The sequence below is a fragment of the Stegodyphus dumicola genome, chromosome 6 (assembly GCF_044657685.1).
Source record: "Stegodyphus dumicola isolate Sdum_Otavi_A_Nest chromosome 6, ASM4465768v1".
In the NCBI taxonomy this organism is placed as follows: Eukaryota; Metazoa; Arthropoda; class Arachnida; order Araneae; family Eresidae; genus Stegodyphus; species Stegodyphus dumicola.
Window position 1 is genome coordinate 86,070,513 of NC_140773.1, and position 26,356 is coordinate 86,096,868.

At 31.0% G+C, this 26,356-nt stretch overlaps 1 protein-coding gene across 1 annotated transcript in view; it reads right to left on the reverse strand.

The window, feature by feature from the left end:
* Nucleotides 1-26,356, reverse strand: part of LOC118182581 (voltage-dependent calcium channel subunit alpha-2/delta-3-like) — a 223,031-nt gene that overhangs the window by 143,481 nt on the left and 53,194 nt on the right. The window contains exons 2-5 of the mRNA XM_085818633.1: nt 19,395-19,505; nt 11,661-11,720; nt 11,376-11,565; nt 1,190-1,321 (exon numbers count right to left, since the gene is read on the reverse strand). Of these exons, the coding sequence (XP_085674759.1) occupies nt 1,190-1,321; nt 11,376-11,565; nt 11,661-11,720; nt 19,395-19,457 (445 nt within the window). The 5' untranslated portion in view covers nt 19,458-19,505. The remainder of the gene's footprint in view (nt 1-1,189; nt 1,322-11,375; nt 11,566-11,660; nt 11,721-19,394; nt 19,506-26,356) is intronic.

The window sequence follows — 26,356 nt, forward strand, 5'->3', positions numbered from 1 at the left end:
TTGACAACAAGGATCCATATTTAGTCATACTGGAATAATGAAGCATCTTTCTTTCAGCTGAAAATATTTTCATTAATACGTTCAGAATCATTTTTTTTTTTTTTTTTTTTTTTCAGAATTTCAGAAACATTGATACTTCCAGAATTTGGAAGAAAAGTTAGTGGAACGATGCACATAAAAGAGAATTTCATCCAAATAAAAGCAACATTTACTGAAGAAAGAAGCATTACAGAAAAGTTATTTTGATACGAATACAAGACTATTAAAAATCACTGAAGTAAGAGATGATGCATACATAAATGTGAAAGGGCAAAACTGAAAGAAAGTGGAAAAGTCATAGGAAAAGCAGAATACCTGTTTGATACAGGATTACTAAAACATATTGAAGAAAGGAACAGAAGAGACAAGAACTAATCAGAAAGACTTCATAATGCAGAGTAGTTTTCAGAATGAAAGCAATGAAGGTAAACAAGTGAATGAGAATGAATTTGATATTAGTTGGAATTCTCTAAATTTAGATAAACAAGTAAATTTTCTTGCACATAACAGTATAAGTATTGTGTCACCAAGTTCTGAATATTGTTATGTCACCAGATTCTACAAACAAATATAAGTATGCTACTCAGTTTGATAGAACTGTTAAAAAACTGTATTATTTAAAAGAGTATATATAATATTTTTATTTCTGTCAAAAAGATAGCCACATATGGAACTTCAACTGTAATATAATATATACAATTATAAGTGTAATATAGAATTATAGCTAGTAGTAGTGTCGAATAAACAATGTTCCACGGATATCATGTAATCTTTATTACCTACTTTATTAATAACATATAAATAACATTACAGTTTCAAGTAACAATCTCTCTTTTTGAAGAAAAAATTATTCTGCTAGAAGAATTTTGTTCTTTTCTTGAAGAGGAACGACCTATATCAATCTATCTGAAAATTTGATGGGCCTGTTTCTAAAATTAGTGCTAATCTAAACCTGGATTTTATCTACTTTTAAAAAGGAATTTTATAAAATACTTTCATTTATATACTAATAATTCATTTTCAAGCATTTTGCCATAAATAATTTCACACATTTATGTTGGTAATTAATTTTAAAAATTAGCAAAAGTTTTCAGAGATAAGATGCAAATTTTAAGTCACTACTTAAAAAAACATAATCAGAGTTACTTACCAGGATATGTTCGTAAAAAACCAGTACTGCTACCAAAATATTGCCAATTTAGAGTCGGATCTGCTGCCAAATTATTTCCAAATGTGGGAGTGAGATACTCAGACCACTTAATAGCATTAAGCACTTTAGGGTCTGGAGAAAAATGAAGAGTTAATGGTTATACAAAATGACTCAATGTTAATTAAACACAAGCATTATATGAAAGGAATATGCTGAAATGCATACCATTAATAAACATTGATAATGTAATGTAGACATACACAAAAAAGAATAATGATAATTGGCAAAACTTTGTTACAATGACTTATAACCATGACTGACCAATAAGGATATATATAAAAACAAAATAACACAGTGATGCTGGGTTGAAAACAAAGAATACTGGATAGGGAGCTGTGGGCATTAAGCTTGCTAAAAAGCGAGATGATACTTATGCACATATTTAAATATAACATGGATAAAAGTGTAAAAGGATAAAAGAAATTTTCAATGGTATTTTTGAATACTTTAGTTTAAGAAGATAACTTTCTCCCTGGTAAAATTATTGAGCTTCTCGTAAAATGGTAAAAAATGATGAAATAAATAGGATTTAGTAACATTTTGAATTACATCAGATTGTTGCTGAAATATTAATTTAAAAGCATATAGCAATAATCTTTGGTTAGAGTAGATTGAAGGGTGCTCCTTGGATTATCACTAAGTTGTTGTTTCATTTATGGTAACCTGAGCAGTTGACTGCTATGGACACCCTATTATGATGTAATTGGTTGTGTGATTGCGGTGAATTTAAATGATGGGATGGATTTTGGTGCATTGTTATTTTGCGGTTTACATGGTAAAATGGCTGAATGTTATAAAATTAATTAAGTTTCTGTACAATTTCGAGCAAAAGGGAAAAAAGCATTAATTGACTGGTGTGTGAATGAAGGTTTACTTAGTTGCCATTATAAGTGTCCTGTTTGTAGGAAGGAAATGCGTATAGTCAAACGTCGGAGGATACCTGCACTACAGAGGATATTTTTTATTCTTATTTTTGTGAATTTACGTGGTGACACCAGTATACAGATAATTTTAAAAAGTTTTTGGGTGAAAGAATTTTGCTTGGCTGGAGACAGGAAAATTTGTAAATAAGGTAAGTGGATGTTTCCTTTGTGTAGTGCTATGATGAATTTCCTTTTTTATTTTATTTTATTGTTTGATTTAAAATGTAGTTTATTAAGATTATATATTTTTTGTTGGCTGTGCCTTTGCTTTTTCAAGTGAATATAGATCAATGTGTACATGGACAAAGGTCAAGGGAGAGGGCAAAGCCTAGTTTGTGAAATTCTCTGTTTTTTTTTTTTTTTTAAGCGAAAATAGGTCGGGGTGTACATGGATACCGAATTTGTGCAATTCTTTGACTTGTTATTTTTAATTTGCGTAGTGGTGATTTTTGACTACACAAAGCCAAAATAACAAGTCAAAGAATTGCACACACTCGGTATCGCCCATTATTGCCAAGGGCACCGGTAAATATATTTTTACCTTATCTTTTTCTGATATATGAAGCTAAAGATGTTTACAAAAACAAGAGATACCTTGATTGTATATTTATCAGTGTTGATATTATCCCACATTTTGAAGACATTTATTGCTAACATATATATTTACACTTTTGTTAGACTCACTTCAGATAAACTAAAAATTACTTCCATAAAAATAAAAACTAATGTCTAATGGTATTTAAGAATTAAGGTTGTGTATTGGAAATAATTTTAGTAAAATGTTCTTTACAATCCACAATAAATTAAGCACATAAAATACACTATTTCATAATTATTCAGACTAATATCATGAAAGTTTTCACAGCTTTATTAGTAATATTTTGTGACATTAGTCTTAAATTGTTCTGCTTCTAATATCAATATAAATTTTAGGTAAAACAATGCCACAATGCTCATACAGATAATGAAAAAATCCTTATTGTAATATTTGGCAATTTCTTGTTAATGTGGTCACCGCAAATGCTTTGATGATATTTAAAATAAATGTGGTGAAAATTACAGGAAAACTATGAGAACTTTCAAAAAATTAAAAACTGCAATTTAAGGAGGAAAATAATATTTATTTATTTTTATAGAGGCAATAATTTGGCAGCTGCTGCTATTACAGTATCAAATATTGGTACTTTCTGATTTTTACTCATATTTAATTGTCTGTTGCAGCATTTGATGAAAGTTAGTTCTTCAGCCCAACAGTATGTGAAGAGCAAAGCATTAAGAAAGCAAATCCCAGAAATATAAAATAAATTATTGGTATGAAGATTTTTTGGCCCTACAAGTTTTTCACTATCTCCAAATAACTTTACTTCTCAATAAATTGGTGGCTACTTCTGCACTTTAGCTCAGTATGCAAAATAATGCCTTTGATGAGAAAAATCACTGCTTCTTTTCCAGTTCATGGTTAACTTAAACATAGCTTACATTGTAGAGGGAACAAAATAATGAAGAATACAAAAGAATGAACAATATCATGAAGAAAATCTGTTTATTTTCCATTTGATGGAAAGTTAAAAATGATCAAAATATTTTAGGAAAGAAAAAATAATGAAGAAACAATATTGTGAGGTTTAAATTGAGCATGAAAATCAAATATGGTACATGTTATAAATATCACAACAAAAAAAAATTACCGTTTCTTTTCCAGACTGAATATAAATAAAAAATAGTAAACATTTCAAAGGGAAAAAACACTGAATCGATGATATCATGTGGAGAACTTCATAATCAAAAGTCTGAATATTAAACAGGTTGCATATCCACCATTAAGTTTGCCAAGTTCTGGTGACTAATATTCAAATTTTGGCAATTAGTAGAGGTGGCAGCTTTAACAAGGAAGTACCTTATAGTTTTACAATTAACAAACAATTATTTAGTAAACAACCAATACTTTACTATCCTTTTGAACTTATGTCTTTTTAACTTTAAAAAAGCTACGATGTTTCATACTAGTTGCAGTTAACCATATTTTACCTTCTAATCAATATTTTGACCATTTTTTGGTTAACTTTTGTTTACCATAGTTTTTGCAAATTTAATATATGATTTATAAATGATTACTGGACACAGGATCTTTACATAACTTACTGATGCAATTTAAAAATTAAAGCTGCATTTTAAATTCTTAAAACCTTTGTCACACATTTAAGATATTCATTGATTTATGTAGGTTGTTTCTTTTTTTTTGGGGGGGATATAACTGTATTATATCAAGTACACTTGAAGAAATAAAAACATTTATGAGGTTTAAAATAGTTATAGAACAACCTTAGGTTTGAGAAATGAATGTGTTCAGCACTTCTATAGAAGAACAATATGAAATTATTATTATCAATTGCCCCTTAATCTACAATTATCTCTAAAATTTTTCTGCATGTGGATGACTGAACCTAGGTTTCCAAACAGAATAATACTTCCTCTATAAGCTTTTTTTTTCCCCCCAAGTCCACAATATACTGTGACTGATACTTTTCCAGATACATAAAGGTGTTTACATATCTTTAGAACAATTTTGATAAAGATTTATAAAAAAGAAAATGTTTTCAAATAAAAGTTTTTGGCCATAGCTTATTATTTGAAAAGAGAAATATCGTCTACTATTTTAAAATTTATTCTTCTTTCAAAATGTTGTGTGTAAACAAGCTGTGGATTGAAGAAAATTTTTGTACTTTTCAAAGAAAAATACTCCTATTCCATAATCTAAAATATTGCGAAATACATTGTATTAAAACTCTGAAGTGCAAAATAAGCAACATTATTAATCAGAAAGAAAAAAACTGGTAGTCATTACTTCTACATGGAAAGAAGACTACAAATGAATACCCAAAAGAGGTATGTACCATTTCTAATGTTACTAAAGCTACATTGTTGGTAACAAGAGAAAATTCACCAATGCAAAATCAATTGCAAAATATTTCAATATGCCTGTGGCAACAATGAATAAAATAATCAATCAATATTTATAACTTAAAGAATGTGATGTGATGTGATGTGATGTGTGTGATTATGGCAAAGCCTCGAAGGCTATCTGCCTAAGAGTAGGGATGCCTTCGTGGAGGACTTTCTAAGGGAAACTGGCTCGTATACACGTTACACATGGGGAAAACCACGAAAACGCCCATGCAGCCAGCCCGTTCGCGGGATTCGAACCTCGGACCGAACTACCAGTGTTCAGCGACTTTACCGCTCGGCCGCTGGTGGGCTCATAACTTAAAGAAAAAGCTAAGAAATACACTTCATCAACTTTTGCCAAAAGCATATGGATCAATGCAGAACAATTTGTAGAACCTTTTTTGAAAGTTATTTAGGAGATAAATTAAAACACACACACTGTGACCCTTGATGAAGCATGGATTTACCTGAATGATAGCACCAAAAAGTGATCTACTTATTACTGAAAAGGAAAAAGAAAAGGTACAAAACTGGTTCTATCAATGCAAGGCAAGTTTCAGTAAGGGGTTTATGATTGTTGTAGGATTCCCTTACAACAGGAAATAAAAAATAAGAAGAGGGAAAGAAAAATTGTTAAAATCAACTCAATTATTAAAAGAAATTAAGTGTTATTAATAGAAAGTTTTATGTCTGATATATACAAAAGAAATTCTATCCTAATGACTTTCAATGAGTGAAACTTCAACAAGACAAAGTCAAGCTCTGAAATGTACACTGCATTCCTTGAAAACATGAAGAATGATGTAGGTATTGCATATATATCTTTTTAACATACTCCTGTAAAGTCTTCTGATGTTTTATCTATAGAATATCATGCCTTTCTTCTGTTGAAAAGAGCTAAGCACAAACCCATCACAATTGATGGATCCTGGAAAGGAGTCAAAGAAAAAGGAAATCAATACCCCTGGAAATTTTTTAAAAAGCCTTCCTATCAAAGGAATCATGATGCAGATTTATAGTCCAGAAAAAAAGGGCTATCAGATAGAACATTTAAAAAAATGCTCTTTATGATTTAAATATTAATTAACCCCTTAACTGCCGTGGGCGTATATATACGCCTTGCTCAGCCGATGCATTAACTGCCCCAGGCGTATATATACGTCCTTCCAAACTGCTATCATTTGCTTTGCGCTGCTACACCTAAAATTATTCGCAAAGTTAACGCATTGGCTGCGGATCTGGGCGCATCTGGGGGGCAGTTAACGCATCGGCTGAGCAAGGCGTATATATACGCCTGCGGCAGTTAAGGGGTTAAACGGCTCCAAAATCTTTCTAAAAGTGTGTACACACCCTCTGTATATGTGATACAATGATCCAGAAAATTATATAATGAAATGAAAAATGAGATTCAACAGACTAGGTAGCCTTCTTTCAGTTTCTCGGAGTCTAGGTGGATAGTCTCCAGATAAAAAAGGTTTACAGAATTCGCTATCTACACAAGAAAATGGGATTTATTAGGTTGAACAGTTTTCTTACAATCCTTCAAGCTCTAGTTTGATATCAGCAAAAATCATTTTGGGGATTTTCTAGGCTAAACAGATATCAGCTTAAGCCTTTGTGGTGCACTATACTTTAACCCTTTGACAGTTTCATTTTTTTCCAGAATTCGGTCAAAAAAATGTCACAAATTTTTATTGCATTTTTTTGTTCATTTTACATTTTTAAGTAAAGATATGTTATTAAAATTAACATTTCTAATATTTTTAAGCATTTATTGCCACTTTTTTTCTTTAATGAAAATAATCAATTTTCCCTGCAAGTTGTTTTTTTCCCTACATGAATGCAAAACAGGGAAGTTACATTTACAATTAAAATAGTACAATTACTTAACAGATATTTTCGATTTTAATTCAATTGCATTTACTATTATGTTTTGATACAAAACATGCTTACCCTTCTTTTTTTAAAGATCTGATTTAGTGTGATATATCTTAAAGCAAGGCAACAGGCACAGTCCAACATCACAGTCTGGGCAAAAATACCTTGTCTCTTTTCTAATTCTTTTGCCGTTGTCATTTTTTTCCAATGAACACACATGACGCTGTCTTGCGGGTATTAGTTTTTTCTCTGTAGGTGGAATAACTTCTAAAAAATGTCTTTCTGTTAGTCTTAGTGGAGTTGGTAAATATCCAGGATGGCGTTTTCTTTCTTCTACTGCAGCATGCCTTTCAATAAGTCGATCGATAATTTCCAATCGAAACTGTAAATTCGTATCTTTACCGCCGTGCTTTTTATACAAAACATAAGCGTTCCAAAGCAGATGTCTAAAAGATGAAAAAATATTTTGTAGTATTTCTTTCCTCGTTTCTTTATTACAGGATAATTACTTAGGTTCTGGTCCATTTGATCTACACCACCCATTGTGTTATTATACTCCATAACTACTTTAGGTTTTCGTTTAATTTCATTCGTCGAAGTGGATACTTGAACCATTTCCGGATTATGCATTGTAGATATGAGAGACACGGCTTTTTTGTCCATCCATTTTATAATGCACACTTTTCCCCTCTCGTAAGCAAGCATTTGCCCTTTTTGAAGTTTTTTTGTCAACAGTGCTTTAGGAACTTCCTTTCTTTGAAGTTTTAATGTTCCGTACATATCTGTACAGTAACTAATGAGGATATGTGCTATTTTAGGAGATGAATAAAAGTTGTCAGTTGTCAGACAGTATCCTTTATGTAAAAGTGGTTGCATAAGTGTAATAACTACCTGCGAAGATTTGCTCAAATCTTTGTAATTTTCATCAAACACAGTTTTTTTTACGGTGTATATTATCATAGACCATACATATCCAGACTTCGACTCACAAAGCATGTACAATTTTATTCCGAAGCGTGATTGCTTCAGAGGAATATACTGTTTCCAACTTACCCTTCCTTTGAACAACATAAAACTCTCGTCTATGGTAACATCACGTTCAGGGATGATCATTTCTTCGAAACGAGTTTTTAAATGCTTTAGCACGGGCCATATTTTTGATAATTTTGGACACTTATGAGAATTTATGTCAAAATTGACATCTGAAAAATGCAAATAACTGTAAATTAACTGAAAGCGGTGACATGACATCACTTTTGGAAAAAATGGTGTGAATGTTGAATGCCTCTTGCTCCAATACTGCTCAACAACTGGCTTTTTTACAATACCTTGCAGAATATTCAAAGCAAAAAATACATGTAATTCATCTTTCAATGTTGATGTCCATTTTTTGCTCCTGGAATGCCTACGAAGTGTACTGTTTTTTATGCATTGCTCAGCATATCTTGTTTCAAAAACAATCAGGTCAAGCAAATAATCATCTATGAAAGCATCATAGAACTGAAGTTTACCTTTAGTCTCATCGATATCCAAGTTAATTTTTGGAATTCCAGTGAAAGCAAATCTAGGAGGCGGATCCGAAGGATTATCACAACTAATTTCAAAAAATTGTCTTGCTTGACTGATTCCATCTGTACTACTATCAGAGTCACTACTATCCAGATCACCTAGTAAACTTTCGCTACTATCATTTACAGATAATTCAGTTTCTGATTCCGAGTCACAGTTCGAATCACAAGAAATTAGCTCCATACGCTCTGAATTATCCATTATTTAAAAGTAAAATTATATTATTCAACTCTTACATCAATACAATTATCAGGCGGTTAGTAAAATATAGCCAGAAAGCTATACACTGATAGATAACAATTTGTCTTCTGATACAAAACATGCGAAAAAACCCGCGCTTTTGAACCAATCAGACAATAAACTGCAAACTATCATTTACTGGACAACTATCGCCATCTATACGAATAATTTGTTACTAAAATTGGAAAAAATATGGCCGAAACAGTGCAAGTGAAATAGAAATCAGATTGCCCGTACAAGCCCGAAAGCTGTGCACGTACGGCGTACGGGCAAAACAGGGAAGGGGTTAAAGTCGGACTTTCAACAAAAAAAGTTGTATGCAGTCTATCTAGGCCTAAAGGAGTACACAGGTAAAATTTTGCATAAATTGCACTTACCCTTTTAATTCTGTGGGTGTTCCATGAGGTGGAATACTGCACCGCCAGAAATTTTAAAAGTGCGACTAAGCGAGCATTGCAGTGAAGCACGGAAATGAGTAGGAGCATTTTTATAGTAATGAAAAAACACTGTATTATGGCAGTATACATGGTTTTCTGGATATACACAACATTTTTGAATAAATATGGATAAATGAGATAAATATATGTATATACACAAGTCCTATATACAAAGATATTTACAAATTTTTCGATTTCTTAGCTTTGTGAAATTGTTCAAAGCATATTGCACATTTTTGATTCGACATATCACAATAGGATTACACAAGTGGTTCAGGAGCATATATCTCACACTTCTAGCGCTTCAGAAAGAGTTAGACCTCTCCAGGCCATTTATGGAGAATTAATAATAAAAAATTAACTACAATTAATACTAACAGTAAAGAAAAATAAGTTATAAGATATACATACACAAAAAATATCTACACAATTATTGAAAATAAACAGAAATGAGACTAAAAAGCGACAGCAAAAAATTCGCGCAGCTGTAAGTAAAGATGACTCGAGCTACTGATAAAAATCCAGCCTGAAAATTGCTCACAAAAATTTCAAGATGACCATATTAGGCCTTTCATAGCACGAACCACACCTCAATCCTCAAGACTGCTTTGTTTGAATTCATTCCCCCAAAACAATGCAAATAGAAAAAGAAACATATGCAACAGATGTTTTCTCCTAAGACACATGTTGTGATGCATAATAGCATGAGATCGCTAAAGGCGCAGTGTTCCCGCTAATGGAATACCCCGTTTTATTCAATGATTCTGTGCATGCTTTTTGTATGAAAAATGTAAAAATATATATAACAAATAACATAAAGTACAGCCATCAAAATTACAAAGAAATTGTTTTTCAAACAGATATTTTTTGTATCACCAAAAAAATATAGAAAATTACTAGAAAATAAGTGGATTTTAATAACATTTCATAAATGAAAATTCTTGGTCTCGTTGCGATATGCTGCCATCGACTATTTAAAAAGAGAAGTTCGAAGTATATTATAAAGGTATTTTTATTCATTTATGGATGAATTTAACGGTTTCAGAAGCGATTCAAGTTGGGTGTTCCATACAGTGGAACACTGAGCAAAAAAGAGTTAAGTACTTGCAGCGTGTTACTATGTAGCTGTATCTTCAGCAGGGTTCAAGATGATATATGATACAAAACTTTATTCTTATCATCAACTTTATATTACTGACAAGTTAAATGACAGCAAATCCCCATAAGGGGAGTCTACATTTAGAGCATTTTCAAAGTAGCTGAATTATGGGGTTGGCTTACCCTGTAAGTCAGCCACTTTGAAAATGCTCTGAATGCAGTCATTGTAATTTCAAGTTCAAGTCAAACTTGTTTCGAATAAGTGTTTTTCTTATCAGAAGGACAAAAAACAAACTAATATATGAACCTTAAATATAGACTTACACTACTTCATGAATTGAATATGAACCATTTGTTTGTATTTCCTTTCATTTTATAGTAGTATAAAATCATTTATTTACAATTCCTCCATTTCAATCTAGATGATCACAATCTTTTGCCTCTTCAACTACAAACTGAATTTTTAAGTATCATAATAAAGCTTCCCCTGAAATGTATGTTTAATATTAATATTTGCTAAACAACTATATTGGAAAATTAGTATCGTAGCCACAGAAATATTGAAGAAATGGGTGAAACACAATTATATAATTTCTGAAACTGTTACTTGCTGTTGTATATAACTTTATTACACAATATTTTTCTTTCTAGACTCTTACCTTGTTCATTTTAAGAATGCAGTATCAGTATTACTGCCCATTCAGAAAGCAAAGAAAAAGATATACTGAGAACATTTAAAAACTTAACTGAAGTTAAAAAAAAAAGCTATTTTTATTAAGAAACTAAGAATAAAGAATAGAATTATCATTCAAAATATCAATATACTAAAAAGCACATAGAAAATCTAGCCTAGAAAGACATGATCTTGATGACTTAACTGAGAAAACCTTATGATTATTTTTAAATATGGAAATATATTAAAATGTCTATAGCAGTTTTTTAAAGTAAAACACAGTGTTCCATCATAACTATAACAATGAGTCATCAAAATCAGAAACTAAAATATTACTAATAATTAAAATGAATAATGAATACCTTGATCATAAACATTTGTGGGGACATGAACTGAACTATGTTTAAAATTTACTGGTGCATTGGCAAATTTTCTATGTGGCTTCATATCCAGATCTCGAATACTTTTTTTATGCTTTGGTTTCCTAATGACTTCATTATTGCTAACATCAGCTTCCTTTTCATCATCAAGTCTAGCATTATAATACTCATACTGGAACAAAAATATTGATTAGAAAAACTTTGTCACAGCATGTCATTTGTTTAAGCATTTATTTACAAAGATTGAGAATATAATAAAAAAAATACCTTGATATTTTTATCATGTTGGTGAGTAAATGCAGCATGCTCGGCTACTTCAGCTATTTTCTAAAAAAATAATTTTTACAGATGCATATTACTTGCTGTTTCAAATTTTAAAATATTAGAAATATGTTAAAAAAATACTAACATGAGTGTGAAAAATACATGTAATATACTCATAATGAAAACATTATCCACAGAGGAAAGAATAAAAAAAAAAAAAATTTCCTACTCTTTTTGGGCCCACCAGCGGCCGAGCGGTAACATTGCTGAACACTGGTAGTTCGGTCAGAGGTTCGAATCCCGTGAACAGGCTGGCTGCATGGGTGTTTTTCGTGGTTTTCCCCATGTGTAACGTGTATACGAGCCAGTTTCTCTTAAAAAGTCCTCCTCGAAGGCATCCCTTCCTTAAGGCAGATAGCCCTCGAGTGCTTTGCCGTAATCTAACAAACCAAACCTACTCTTTTTGCAATTCTTTAAGAAACAACTAACTAGCATTCACTTTCAGGGTGCACAGTTTGGAATATTTCAGCACTGACATTAGCAATGGCATTTTGTTGGATTTTTCATTTTTAAAAAAATTTAATATTCTCTTATTTTATGTCTTAGATCCGACACGTCTCCATCAAAAATAACTGACAATGAGATGTTCTCTGGAATTTTACACGTTACTTCAAAACCAGGTCATGTCTAATAAATCATAATCTTCATATATTTAAATAGCAGCAGCAAAGCATGCAATCGCAATTCACAATTTTTCAAGCACGGTATTGAGATAAATGGATGATGGTCTCATTATACACTTTCACACAGATAAGTACTGTTAAAATGAATCAACTATTACACAGTATTTTTTCTGCACTAAAGAGATTCATAATCATCAAAAAATATATATCCATTCACCCAAGATATATATCCATTTGTGATATTTTTATTAATATTTTTTTTTCTAGTGATGAGCCTTTAAATACTATAAATACTTTTAAATAACTAAATAAATAAAAGTAATAAAATAATGAAAGCAATAAACGTAAATAAAAGTAACTTTTTTGCTTCTCCTCCACTTAAACAGTAGGCTAAGAATATGCATTCAGTATTTATCTGTGTGAAAGTGTATCATGAGACTATCATCCATTTATCCCGATACTATGTTTGAACAATTATAAATCACCATTGCATGCTTTGCTGCAGCTGTTTAAATAAATAAAAACTGATTATACTAAATAAATAAAAACTGATTAAACTAATATATAATTTTAAAAATTATAATCCATATCAAGATATTATCATAATTTCATTATTAAAAAAGTTAGGATTATTATGGCAAATGTAAATTTGGTACCTTCTAACTATCCACACCTTGACCAAGAATTGTGCATTCAATAGGTGTCTTTGATGAACATTTGGGAACTCAGTGGCAAGTAATTTTTTGCCAAGGGCAAGAATCATTTTTAAAATGACTGCGCACAAAAAATTCCATAAAAGTGGAATAAACCAATAAAAGAAAAAAGAAACATCAGCAATAAAACTCTTACCTTTTTCGAGAAATCTTTCCATAAAATGTGCTGTTATTCTTCTCATGTACACTGATCTGATTTTGCGTTAAAAAAACCTCAGAGAATTGCATAAATTTAACATTTGCACAATATTGATACTGTGCATCAGACAAAAGAAACAAACGTTATGTGCTTAACTGGGTTACCACAGTGCTTACCACATAAATACTTTTTGGCAACATCATAGGCTGTACAAAACATTTAATTTATTATCAACACCAAACAGAAAACTGACTGTTTTCAGAACTATTGCCATTCAAAGCTACAAAAGTTTTATTTTTCTTTCTAATTAAAAAATGAGCAATTTTAAAACAACATATTCCCTTTTAATAATTTATATAGTTATCTTTTAGTAACTAATTGTTGTAACTCATAATATGTCTAATTCATGTAATTTATGATGTAACTAGTAATTTTTATAAATACTGTAATTAATAGCAGATATTGCTTATACTATTATATGTCTTCATAATAGAACAATATTTATGTACCAATGAACAATAAATGTTATTTGCTTTTTCTTACTTGACTTTTCAACTATCACAACTATATGTGATTGAAATTCACGATGCTAGAAAAAACAGAAACTATCAGCTTTCTTAAACATTAAACCCGTTTTCAACATATTTAACAACGGAGCGATAAGTACAGTTGCTGCCCTGTGTAAGTTAAACAATTTAAAAAAAAAAATATTATTACTTAGTTATCACATGGAACAATAACCTAGCTCGCACCCTCTGAAAACTGGCCCCATATGCAGCTGCCTGTATCCCCTATGCACGTAGAGCAAGCCCTATTCAATATTATATATATTGCTAAAGACTTGTTAATATGTTAATTCTCATAAAATTATAAATTACAAACAAAAGTATAATGATAATTAATGCAGATACACACACACACACACAAAAAAAAAAAAAAAAAAAATACAAAAAATCTATTGAGCTGAAGGAAGTAGATCATATTTATGACTGAAGAATTATTTATTTATCATCTGCCAAAAGGTCACCCAAGCATGGATCCAAGCAAGCACACATGATTGGAATTATTTATTTACAAATTTAGGGTTGTTAGGTATGCTATTTTGTGAAGATTTATATTACTTAAAGATATTATTACCTTTTGAGTAGCTTCTGAATTCATATATCAGACAGCAAACATGACATATATTAAATCTCAAGCACAGAGAAGAGAACTGCATTCCAATAAATTGCACTTTCTAAGGTTGCTTCTCAAATGCATATTTTTCTATTCAGCACCCTTAATGTATCATGAAAGTTTATAGAATCACGTGAGCCACAATCAGACTTGCATTTCAAGGGGTAGGACACAAAAATTATTAAACAGCTGCTAAAAACTAGTAAACATAGTCTTAGTTTTAAAATGGCAGGTTTCTATATGTTCAGATCAAACCTGCAGTCCACTTTATAAATCTGCAGCTAGAGCAAACCAGATTACACTGTCTTTGGTTAAGGTTTATGAGCTGAAATGTTTTTCCAACATCAACATATACAGGGTTTGTACACATTTCTGCACACGGAAATTAAGCACTTTTAAGGACCATTAATGAAAAAAAATAAGGACCTATGAGCAAACAGGAACTGAATAAATTCAATTAAAAATATTATCTATGCCTGAATTTCACTTTTGTAATACCATCCTAAAAATAAAATAGATCCCTAAGTAGTAAGGATTATTAATAAACATAAATTAATAAGTTTGAGAATAAAATCAACTTTATGCAATTTATCAAGTACCATTAAATATTTTACAATTATTATAGTTGGACAGATTTGAAAGAAGATAAGTGACATTTACTAAAATCAAGAAGTTTACTAACAATTAGCTTTATGTTTATTTATTTATTATTATTATTATTATTATTGTGTATGTCTCACTTTGTCACATACTTGGTCAGTCAAGAGGTTTAGTAAATAGCAGGTAGATTTTATGTTAAACGGCACAGGTTTAAAATGAGAAGTAAGATCATAATCAGCAAAATTCATAACAAGAGACTGAATGTTGTCACTGCTGCTGCTTGTCTAGAGAGAGACCTGTTGATTAGAACAATCCTGAAAGGCCTGATGTAGGCACGGTTGGCAAGTGTTGAAAGTTAGTCAGGCTCTGTTTGGTGCAGTTAGTGTCATAGCTTCATGTAGAGTTCCAGGGGTTGTAACCCAGTTGATATATTTTAAGATTTCAAGAATCCATTAAAGCATCAGAGGTGATAAGTTGTTTTGTATTATTTTAAGTCTCACTAGATGCAAAGAATAAGTTTTACTTCATTTTACATTTTTGTGTTTTATCTTGTGACCATAGTGAGCATTAATGAAATGCAATAACTTGATTTAATATGTAGAGATAATTTTTAAGGGTAAGCAGTTTGTTATAAATAATTAAATTAGGTAGTTAGATAACCTTAGTCATTATGGATTTACATGGCCACTATTAAATTTATTTTTTAAGAATATTTGTTAAAAAAAGTCCTATTAAAATCAAAATCTAATATAATTCACAGTTTAAAATACATGTAATTTATGACATTGATTCTTAAACTATATTAGGATAATTAAAGCATTAAAAGTACGAAACATTTATGTTTTGTAACAATAACACTCAACAAAATATTTAATCGTCATTTTAACAAACATTTTGGCTAGTTTATATTGATTTCCTTCTTTTCTAACAATTAGAAATTTGTCTCAATATGCAAACCAGTGCTTTCGCTAGTTTCTGCATGCTTTATCTCTTAACTTGTCAACCTCTCCACAATGTACCTATGAGGGTTTACTTGATCTGGTAAAAGTTCAGCTGTCCAAAATCCCTGACATATGTGAAGCAAGTTATCGTTATGTCTAAAAGTAACTACAATATCAGACAAAGGTTTAAATAAGCCTCTTAATTAAAAAGAACTTAAACATAAAGGCATGTTCTGATGCTAACAAAATGAATTACAGCTCATGGTGACATAATTAAACAAGAACAGTCAAATTCCAACTAAAAATGTGGACTAGTGGTCAAAGATTATACAATTTAATTTTAGTTTAATTTGAGTAATTCTATCATATGAGGAAATAGAAATGGGAAATTATAGTAAAGGCTGAAATCATAAACAATTGGGTAATTTACATAATAATAACTGCACATATCTTCGAAGAATAATTTTCTTTATGTATTCAGTTTCTTTCTTCAACATGCTTCCTTTTCATTTTAGAATTTAATTAAGGATTTCTTTTATTCTAAAATACACCAAATGCATTTAGAATATATAGAAAAAGTGGCTAATTTTATTTATTTAGTAATATGAACATTCAGAAGAAATATGAAATATCATGCAGAGCTGGTGTGGCAGAATTTTTAGAATTTAGTAACACACCGAACAACAAAATCTAGAAATGGCAAGACTTTTAGAATTTAGAGCAGGGATTGGAAACAGAATTTAAGATCCACAGAGATTGCATCATGTGGGAAAATGCCTAGTGTCCAGCTCTGCGTATGATGCATTAAGACATATTAGATGAATCTTTTAAATTGTAAGTTTTCACTTTCTTTATTAAATACTATTAATGCCTGCCCATGTGATAAGATTTTTGATATTTTCCATGCTTGTGTCTAGTGAAAAGTAGAGAAAATAAAGGGAAGATAAATATGTTAAGAAAAGGATTTTAGTATTAGAAGTAAAACATTCAAATATTATGTTTCCATTGTTCTTCCAGACGTTCTCCAAAAAGTAAGAAATTCATCACAAACTTTCTATAAAATGCATCCATTACATGTTGATACCATGAAGACATTTTTCATTTTGTCACATAGATCTCGAATCTTCTAGAATCGTGAGTCTATAAATCTTACTTTCAAATCCTTCTAAACTTTCCTTTCCAAGTTGCAATGTCTAAAATCCTAAAGAAAAATTATTCCTACCAATTCTGTAACAGCAATAAGCCAGAAATATTTTGGAAGAAAAAAAAAAAAAAAAAAAAAAAAGGGGGAGGGAAAAAGAAGAGAAAACTGATATACAGAGAAAACTGATATATATTCTGAGAATTTTGAATGGTCTAAGACATGGGAAAAACTCTTACCATGAAAAAATTAAAAAGGAAGACATTTTTAATTAATTACATAAATAATTTTGCTAAGAGCTGTTTCTTAAATTGTGCTTTATAGCATTATACCTTGTTCATTTTTCAGATTCAAAATATTGTATAATAAGTTGCCCAAATGAAACTTTATAATATGACAGCAAAAAATCAAAATGCTTTATTTTAATGTTATATTTTAAATATAATTTCAATATATTACCATTATTTTAATGAAATTTATAAATGTTACGATGTTTTTAAAAAAAAATGGTCGAAAAATTTTCAGATCACAGAATTAAAAGTGTTGTATAGAAACTGATCTTAAAATCGCCAAAATATTGATAAGTCGCCAAATTTAGAGCAGTTTAATAAAAAAGTTCACATCCCCAAAGCGAAAATTTGTTCAAAAGCTCTTTACTGGAAAAAATGAATTTTAAAATGCTTATGTTTCATTTCTTGCTTAGAAACTTGAGTATCCCATCATTTATATTAGAAAAAGAAACATGAACCCATTCAAAAGATAAACATATATGTCAGTGAATTGCCAAAAATATTCCTCCAAAATGCTAATTCACACTCAAAATGGCAGTATTAAAAACAGACAATAATTTCAGATGATTTAAATTAAGGACCTTATGCTGATTTTGTCCAAAATTAAGGACTTTTAAGGACCAAAAATTTATTCCAAAAAATCTAAGGACTCTTAAGGACTGTACGAACCCTGATATACACATACTAGCATATAAAGTGTTATGGAAATAGCAGATATCAGTTAATATAAATGTGCTTATGACAATATATTCATTCCAGTTACACATTATACATAATTTAAGTATGAAATTACTACATGCTATACAGCTGGTCATTTGTTAGATTTAAGTGGTATTAAAAAGTATGAATGTATCGTGTTAAAAATGTGCAGCTTAATAATGCTGCTTATGACTGTTTTTACTACTGCAGAAAGTGCAAAATGAACATTTTCACAGTCAAAGGCAATACTTATCTAGGAGCAAAAAAGACTTTTTTTTTTTTTTAAATCCATCAGCATGCCAAGTTGCAACAATGGTAGAAATGGCATGTTTTTGCATATACACATGACAATAGAAAACTCACACAAGCACATATCACAGTCTATACATGACAATTTACATACTTTTACATTTAACTATGATTTTATAGCTCGGTTTCTATTAATGATAAAAAATGCATAGATTGGCCATAGACTTTCGTTTTACTGATAAACTATTTGTCTCTTGTTATTAATTATGAACAGAACAGTATCTATGAGCCAAAATGACCATTCATGGAGGCAGGGTGTGGATAATCAGCAAGTCACAGAAATATACATTATGTATTGAAATGAAATTATTAAATTTCTTGATGAAGAAAATATTATAAATGTATTTACAGATACAAAAAATAGGAAATTAAACTTGAAATAAATGGAATATTTTTTTCCACTTCACTTTCATGGTACAAATCAGGCACTGCAAAAAATATTTTAACTCACCTATCAAAATGCTACTTATGCAGTTCATAATTTAATAACTCGTGACTTTAAAACAGTTGCTGTATTGCTAAAAACTACAGTACAAGTGGGTTTTATAATATTTACATTTTAATATTTACATTTAAGTAAAATGTAAATATTATAAAACCCACTTGTACTATACTTATTTTAGTAACTCATTATCTGAAATGAAGAAAACAAAAATTTATTGACAAAAGAAGAGACATTTGTTTAACATTAAAAAGTATATTAAAATTATTGTATGAAATTATATTTGATGCTGCAGGCAATTGTTATTAAAAAATATAAAGGATTCCCTCATTGTAATATGTTGATTAACACTATTTTACTTTAGCTAGTAACCTTTATCGCCTTACCAAAATGTCGCCAAACTACCTGTTACCATATTCCAAAGATTAGCCTTAAAAACTGCAATAAGTTCTAAGTGCCTTCTAACAGTAAGATCATGTTTAGAAAGTGATCAATTTAAAGCTGCTGGTCTAATTAATGGATACAATGAAGCACAAAAAACTGCAGTATCTTTTAGATATTATATCAAAGAAGCAACTGATTACAAATTATGTTACATATTTACTTTAACAGCTTCTTGTTTCCAGGAAAGAACATTTTGGACATCTACTCTCATTTCTTCTATCATTTGAGTTGCATCAACCCATTCTACAGAGGCACCTAGTTCTTGAAAATTCTATATCAATGAAAAATCAAACAAATTAAAATAAACTGTAACTAGACAATTTATGAAAATGTAATGTATTGGTAATTATTAAATTTAAGCACTACAGTATTGTAATATATGTAAAGCTCTACAGTATTGCAATATAGCCACAAGATGGAAATTTAAATGTTTACAAAATATCACATACAGCTAATTCATAATGCCTATTCTAGAAAAAAATAAAGTATGATATTGATATCACAGTCAAGGTATATGAAACACTCATTTGAAGTATGGCATTCTAAATCATTTCAAAAGTTTTAAATATTATATTTGGAAAATACAGGAATATGGGAATTTGAAAACAGTCTGTTTTTGAAATAATAATATAATGTGTATAAACAAACAGTTCATGTTACAAACCTTGCTAACAGTTTCATATATAAGGTTTTATGCTCTCCTCATGATGACTTTCAAAACGGCACATAAATTTATCAACATGGCCATATTCAAATAAATAAATAAAAGAAAAATGACACCTGAGTTTATCAAACTGTCGAATTCTGAGACTTTCTTTTAGGTCGATTTCCAGCAACCTGGCCTGATTGAAGATATTTTTCAATATCCTAAGCAAAAGATAATCCTTCTCAAGGCAAACACACACTGTATAATTTTTCATTATTAATTAGTTAGTTATGATAAATGCAAACTGGGCAATAAATTTCACAAAAGAGCGGAAAGAGACTAATTTAAAAATTAAATAAAGATTCTCGCCCTCTATAAACAACAATGTTATTATAGTGCATAAAAACTTCCGAATAATATATTTTTGAATCGGAATGGAACAAATTATTTTCCATGAGGCTTAATAAAGCCTAAGATGTTTATAGTGAAATATTTCTCCTAAACTTTCAGATTTTTCAAGAAAATTAAATTATTTTCAAAAAATCATAACTAGGTGCTAAAATTTTATATTTCTTCTAATTTTTTTCCCTTTACAAAATAAAATTACAAGGGAACAAAATACTGGAAAAAATAGCAGACAATGTAAAATGAAATTAAAAAAAAAAAAAAAAAAAAAACCTAAGGTCAGACAAAGTGTTGCCATACATACGATAAACATCGTCTCTACCAAGACAAAGGTGACGCTGTTAAACGATATTACTTTTTATTAAAAAAACTATTTTACAGGATTTCGTATTATATTTAAAAAGCGTTTCATTTTACTTGAAACTACTTTATATGTGGCAAAAACATCTTTCATCAGTTGAAATAGTGTTAAAAATAATCATGATTTTAAAATTTGGAGGGAAAAAAGAAGAAAGTTTGAAGGGTTTTACATTTTAATGCAAGCCCAAAAGAGTTTTTTAAGGTTCTTTTTTTTTCACTCTCACAGCCTACCAGTCTGCTGTTACACTCAATTCTACTAAACCTTATTTTCTTTATTTTTGTCTTTTTAGCTTTAAGCATCATTTCCATCGCACTTTACCATATACAGTACAACAGTCAAATTACAAAAATTTTTAAACCAGCACAGTCGTAGACGTTTAGAATTCTCGATTCAGGGTTAAATGTTGGCATACATTGTTGGCGTGCTTACTTAATGTATTAAATATAGTGTTCTTGGCGGTTACGCCATATAAAATTCCATTCAACAGCAAAATCACAAATATTTAAAAACAGCATGCCTTTAGAATTTCCGATAGACAGTCTCGCGGGCTAGAGATAAAAATGTTTTATTCAGTAGCCACTTTTCGCTTTGAAATCGTTGAGTTTATTAATCAAAAATTCGTTCAAGTTTTACAAAATATGAAATAGATAATAAAACAAATTCAAAAGGTGCTCACGTTAGGGGGTCGAAATACATTATTCAAAATTTGCTGGCTCTAGGTACCGTTGTTTTTCAGAATGAGAGAAACATGCATACATTCATGCAGATTCTTCATTCAGGGCAACATATTTGCAGAAACTATTTGAAAAGTGACACGCCCTTTATACTGATTCTACGCAGAATCCCATTTGGAGACTAATTATGTATTTAATTCGGGATTAATGTCTGTTTTGGGCTAAAAAAAGAAGCCTTATTTTGGCATAGATTTTGAATAATATTCTTCTTCAATTTTCATAGGCTGATTGCCTATGAAGCAATCAGCCATAGGTCCCTCTTCTTCAGGAATAAAGTAAATGTTATTTTACTGAAGAACAAGAATCTGTCTGATCGCCCTCGAAACTGATAGAATTTTACTCAAGATCTAGGCCAAAATAAAGTTGCATTTTTACCTTATTTTAAATTTTTCATTGGCGTATTTCTCTTTCATTTGATTATCATTTGCTGTAATTTAAATGGAGTTTACACCAATCAGACAGTTTATTGAAAATAAATTTAAAATCTAAATGGCTTTAACTTAGCAAACTCAACAGTTTAAAAGCGGTTATAACTTTTAAATGAAAAATTAAAAGCTATATATTATTTTGAATGACAACGTCCGGAAACTGGATGTTTGAAGTTAAATTAAAGATAATGGAAAATGAAAAGGTTCAGTGACATATTCAGTTTCAAGTTTTGTTCAAAGACAATGCTTCTCAAGTTTCAAGTGTGATAAATGATATTTCACACCGTAGTGTAACTTAACGAATCAAAAAATTTGGAAAGACCTTTCTTAGACTGTCATAACATCCAAACTATATTTGCATTTAAATAATTAAGATAATTGTTTGGTTTCCTTTATATCAATTTACGAATTAAATCTTAAAATTTATAAAAGTCAGTATTGTATCACATAGCAATGCTATATCATAACTCAATGAAGTCTGAAATAAAACTCTTTTCTGACTAAAAGAAAACCGAAGAAAATAATGTTCATTTGTGTGATTCCTCTCGCTATTTCACTGTATGATTCTTCTAACAAACGATTTAAAAAGCGCTTTAGTGTACGTCATGAAATTCGAAGCAGCTCAGAAAGTATCTCAAGGACGAAATAGGAGTGACAAGAAACCGACTCTTAAGTGCTAGAACTGCGGTACTGAAGACAACGTTCGAAGGAGCTGCAGAGCGCTCATGGGCACGGAAGTTAAGGTCGCTCCTAGCCAAGAAGGAAGAAAATTATTCAGTGGATATCTCCCGCAGCGGAGGTTATCAGATATTGAGAAGTCCCATTTCAATGCGCTTCAAATTTCTGCAATGAATGGCGGCAGTACTGGACAGTTCATCATGGGACATAACAACAGAGTTCTTTGCAACTTGACCATCGATACAGAAGCCAATGTTACTGTTATTCAAAAAGATCTGGCTGAACAACTGGAAGGTAAACTCATCTGGACGCCGCCCTGCGTTACCCTTCAGACTATGCCCGGGGAAAAAATCGACATCAATTGAAAATTAAACATTTAAAGCATGGTTAGAAGTGCCGTCTACCATCACACGGCATAGGAAGCAAATATTACAAACCATTGTATACTCAGATTAGACTTTATACAGAAATAATATTTTTTCTAGAACTTTAAAAAATAATGAACTACATTCTCCCTCTGAGACATAACTCTATCGGAATTAATGATGAAAGATTTATATCTGCCCACCAAACTATAGCTCCAGGCGATACCGAAATACTATCAACAACATAATTTTTACTTCCTGGATCTATGACCGAAAACAGAAATTTTCGGAACGGTGGAATGGAGTACCCCAAGAGCTGTGTGGTGTACTGGCCGAAACCGCTACAGAAACCCCGGGTTGTGATGAAGGGTTGAAATGAATTTCAAACTCAAGTTCTAACAATAACATGAATTTAATGAAATAAAAACATTAACAGTTGCGATTCTTGACAGTATGGGACTTGGATACATTTAGTCCCGTAATTTCAGAATTTTGTTACAGGAAAAATGCTCTAACGCATTATACGCGAAGAATGATCGTTCTTAGCAGGCTAACATGCCCATAGCTCTAAACAGGACAGATTTTCCCCTCTTCCTCTCTGTAGAATGGTGCTTGAGACACCAGCGTGCCTGAGCCACGGCTCTACCCCTTGTAGAACAGTTTGATCATTTCGAAAGGTAGTATACAATAACCAAAAGATAAATCGAATAGTTTTTTTTTTTTTGTAATAATTTTGTTAAGGTCAGATAAGAATATATTTAACACATTAATATCAATGGAGTTGTTGTCTAAATTAGCGCAAGCAGAAAAGTCGAGAAACTGGGGACTGTGACAAGAATAAGGTAGTGAAAACATAGGCAAATTGAATCAAGAATCATCAAGTACACAACAATTGTTAAGGCAGAAGTGATCTGGCAACGACGATGAGAGAAAACGACAACCTGGTTAGCTAGCGGCCTTTAGTGTGCTTGATTGTGTGCTGGGAGGTGCACCTATGCGATGGCAAGAGTGTCCATCCAAACAGAAGTTAAAAGAAATAAAGCTACAGTCCATTAAATCTTGGTGTTTGTGTTTCATGAGTATGTTTATTCTCGAACATATTGTGGTCCGTGCAACCCGGTAGGAAGATTAGTGCCTATGGATAAAGTGCTGGTTAAAAAGCTTAAAGGTGAAGTGTTAAATTGATAAAAAAATGTGATATGTTACTTCGCATTCGACAAGATAATTAAAAATTAGTGTGTGTTTGGATTTACAAATTTCGGGTTCATTTGGATTACCTCAAACGGAAGTAAGTGAATTTGCTCATATATGTTCGGTATTATTAATTAACGTTAATTATGGAAGCAATTTTAATTAAGAAAAGAATTTTAAAGTCAAATATAACGAAAGCGACATCAGATTTCGAAAAATATACTTGTGATGAATTTCAGTTACAACTTTTTGAAAATAAATGTGCAAAATTTAATAATGAATGTTCAGAGATTTTTGATAAATTATTTGTAGTAGTAGATGAAAAAGAGTTTGACAAATATGTAACTGAACATCAAACCGTTCAAGACAGCATTGATACTTTGTGGGTTAAGGTTAAACGGCAAATGTCAAAATTTAGTGCTAAAGATGCAAGTAAGTAAAGATTGAAAATACCAGTGCACAAGGTATGAAATTACCTAAATTAAACTTGCCGTCTTTTAGTGGAAATATTCAAGATTGGTTAAGCTTTCGGGATCTTTTCATTTCAAGCATTCATAATAATAATGTATTATCGGATTCCCAAAAGCTCTCGTATTTGAAGTTATCGCTTCATGGCGAAGCAGCTAGAATTATTCAATCAGTCACAATTTGTGACAATAACTATAAAATTGCTTGGGATTTTTTAGAAGAGAGATACTCCAATAAACGTGATCAGGTTTTCGCCCAGATAAAGCGATTCATGTCAATTTCTCCCATACAAAATGAAAGCCCGTCTTCTATTTTAAAATTAGTAGACACAGTGAATGAAAGTGTAAGGTCTTTGGAAATATTAGACCAAAAATAGAGGGATTCGCAGAAACATTTCTTGCATATATTTTGCTGCAAAAATTGGATGTTTCCACTCGTCTTTGGTGAGAAAGAGATTCAAAAACAAGTGAGTTACCTAAATTATCTGAGCTTATTACATTTCTAAAAAATCATGCTAGAACTTTGCAGTCGTCAAAGTCACCTAATGTGTTTAATGCAAAAAAGGGTCAACCTATTCAAAAGGTGACTGCCTTAGTGTCAAATGTTAAAGGTCAAGATTTTAAATGTATTTGTTGTAAAAGTATCAATTTTCACAAGTTGTATAAATGTAATTCTTTCTTGAAAATGACTGTAAGTGAACGTCTTGAATTTGTTAAGAAACATAAATTATGCTTTAATTGCTTGGGTTTTAATCCGACTCATACTGCAAAGAACTGTCGTTCAGAATTCAGCTGTTCAAAATGCATGAAAAAACACCATAGTTTACTGCATTTTCCCAATCAAGACATTTCGCATTCACCTGCTACTATAGCGAGTTGTGTGGGGAAGGAGGAAGCACCGGCTAATAATTCTGACCCTCCTTTAGTAGACAACTCGAATCTAAACCCTGACGCCAGATGTTTTGAAATGTTATCTAATTGCAACCAAATAAACAATTCGGAATTTATTGGTTCGTCTGTAACTGCTTCACAAGTGATTTCGAAGGAGGTATTACTATCTACTGCTATTATTTATGTTAAAGATTCTTGCGGGAATTTTATTGCTTGTCGAGCTTTACTTGACTGCGGAAGTCAGTGTTCGTGTTTCACCTATGATTTCGCTAATAGGCTTGGAATTAAAGGGAGTAAAATTAACATATCAATTTCATGTTTAAATGGAAAAGCTCTATCGGTAAAATCCAAGCTTACTGCTGTGATATCAAACAAGCGTGATTACCACAGAGCTCTTGAATTCTTTGTTGTACCTAAAATTAATGATTTAGTACCAGTGAATTATTTTAAATTTTCATTTTCACAGCTTCCGCAAAAGATCAAACTAGCGTATTTTCATTTTAACAAGCCCCAGAAAATAGATGCCTTGTTAGGTGCAGAATGCTTTTATGAACTACTGAAGGCTGATCAAATTCATCCACGAAATTCTAATTTAACTCTTCAAAATTCCGTATTTGGATACATTGCTACCGGTGTAAATGTTGGTTCAAATTCAGGCAATACGATTCAGTGCGGATTTATGAAAGTCGAAGAAGACTTAAATTCACTAATCAAGTCCTTTTGGGAAATTGAGGCTGTTACAGAATCTCTCAAAATAAAAAATAAAGAAGAAGTAGAATGTGAGAAGCATTTTAGAAAAACCCATCAGAGGGATATTGAGGATAGATATGTAGTGACGCTACCATTAAGGCAAGATGTTCATTTGGGTGATTCTTCGCAATTAGCCACCCAACGGTTGGAAGAGACTAGACAAAATCCCTGATATGTCTAGGATGTATTGTGAGTTCATGAGTGAA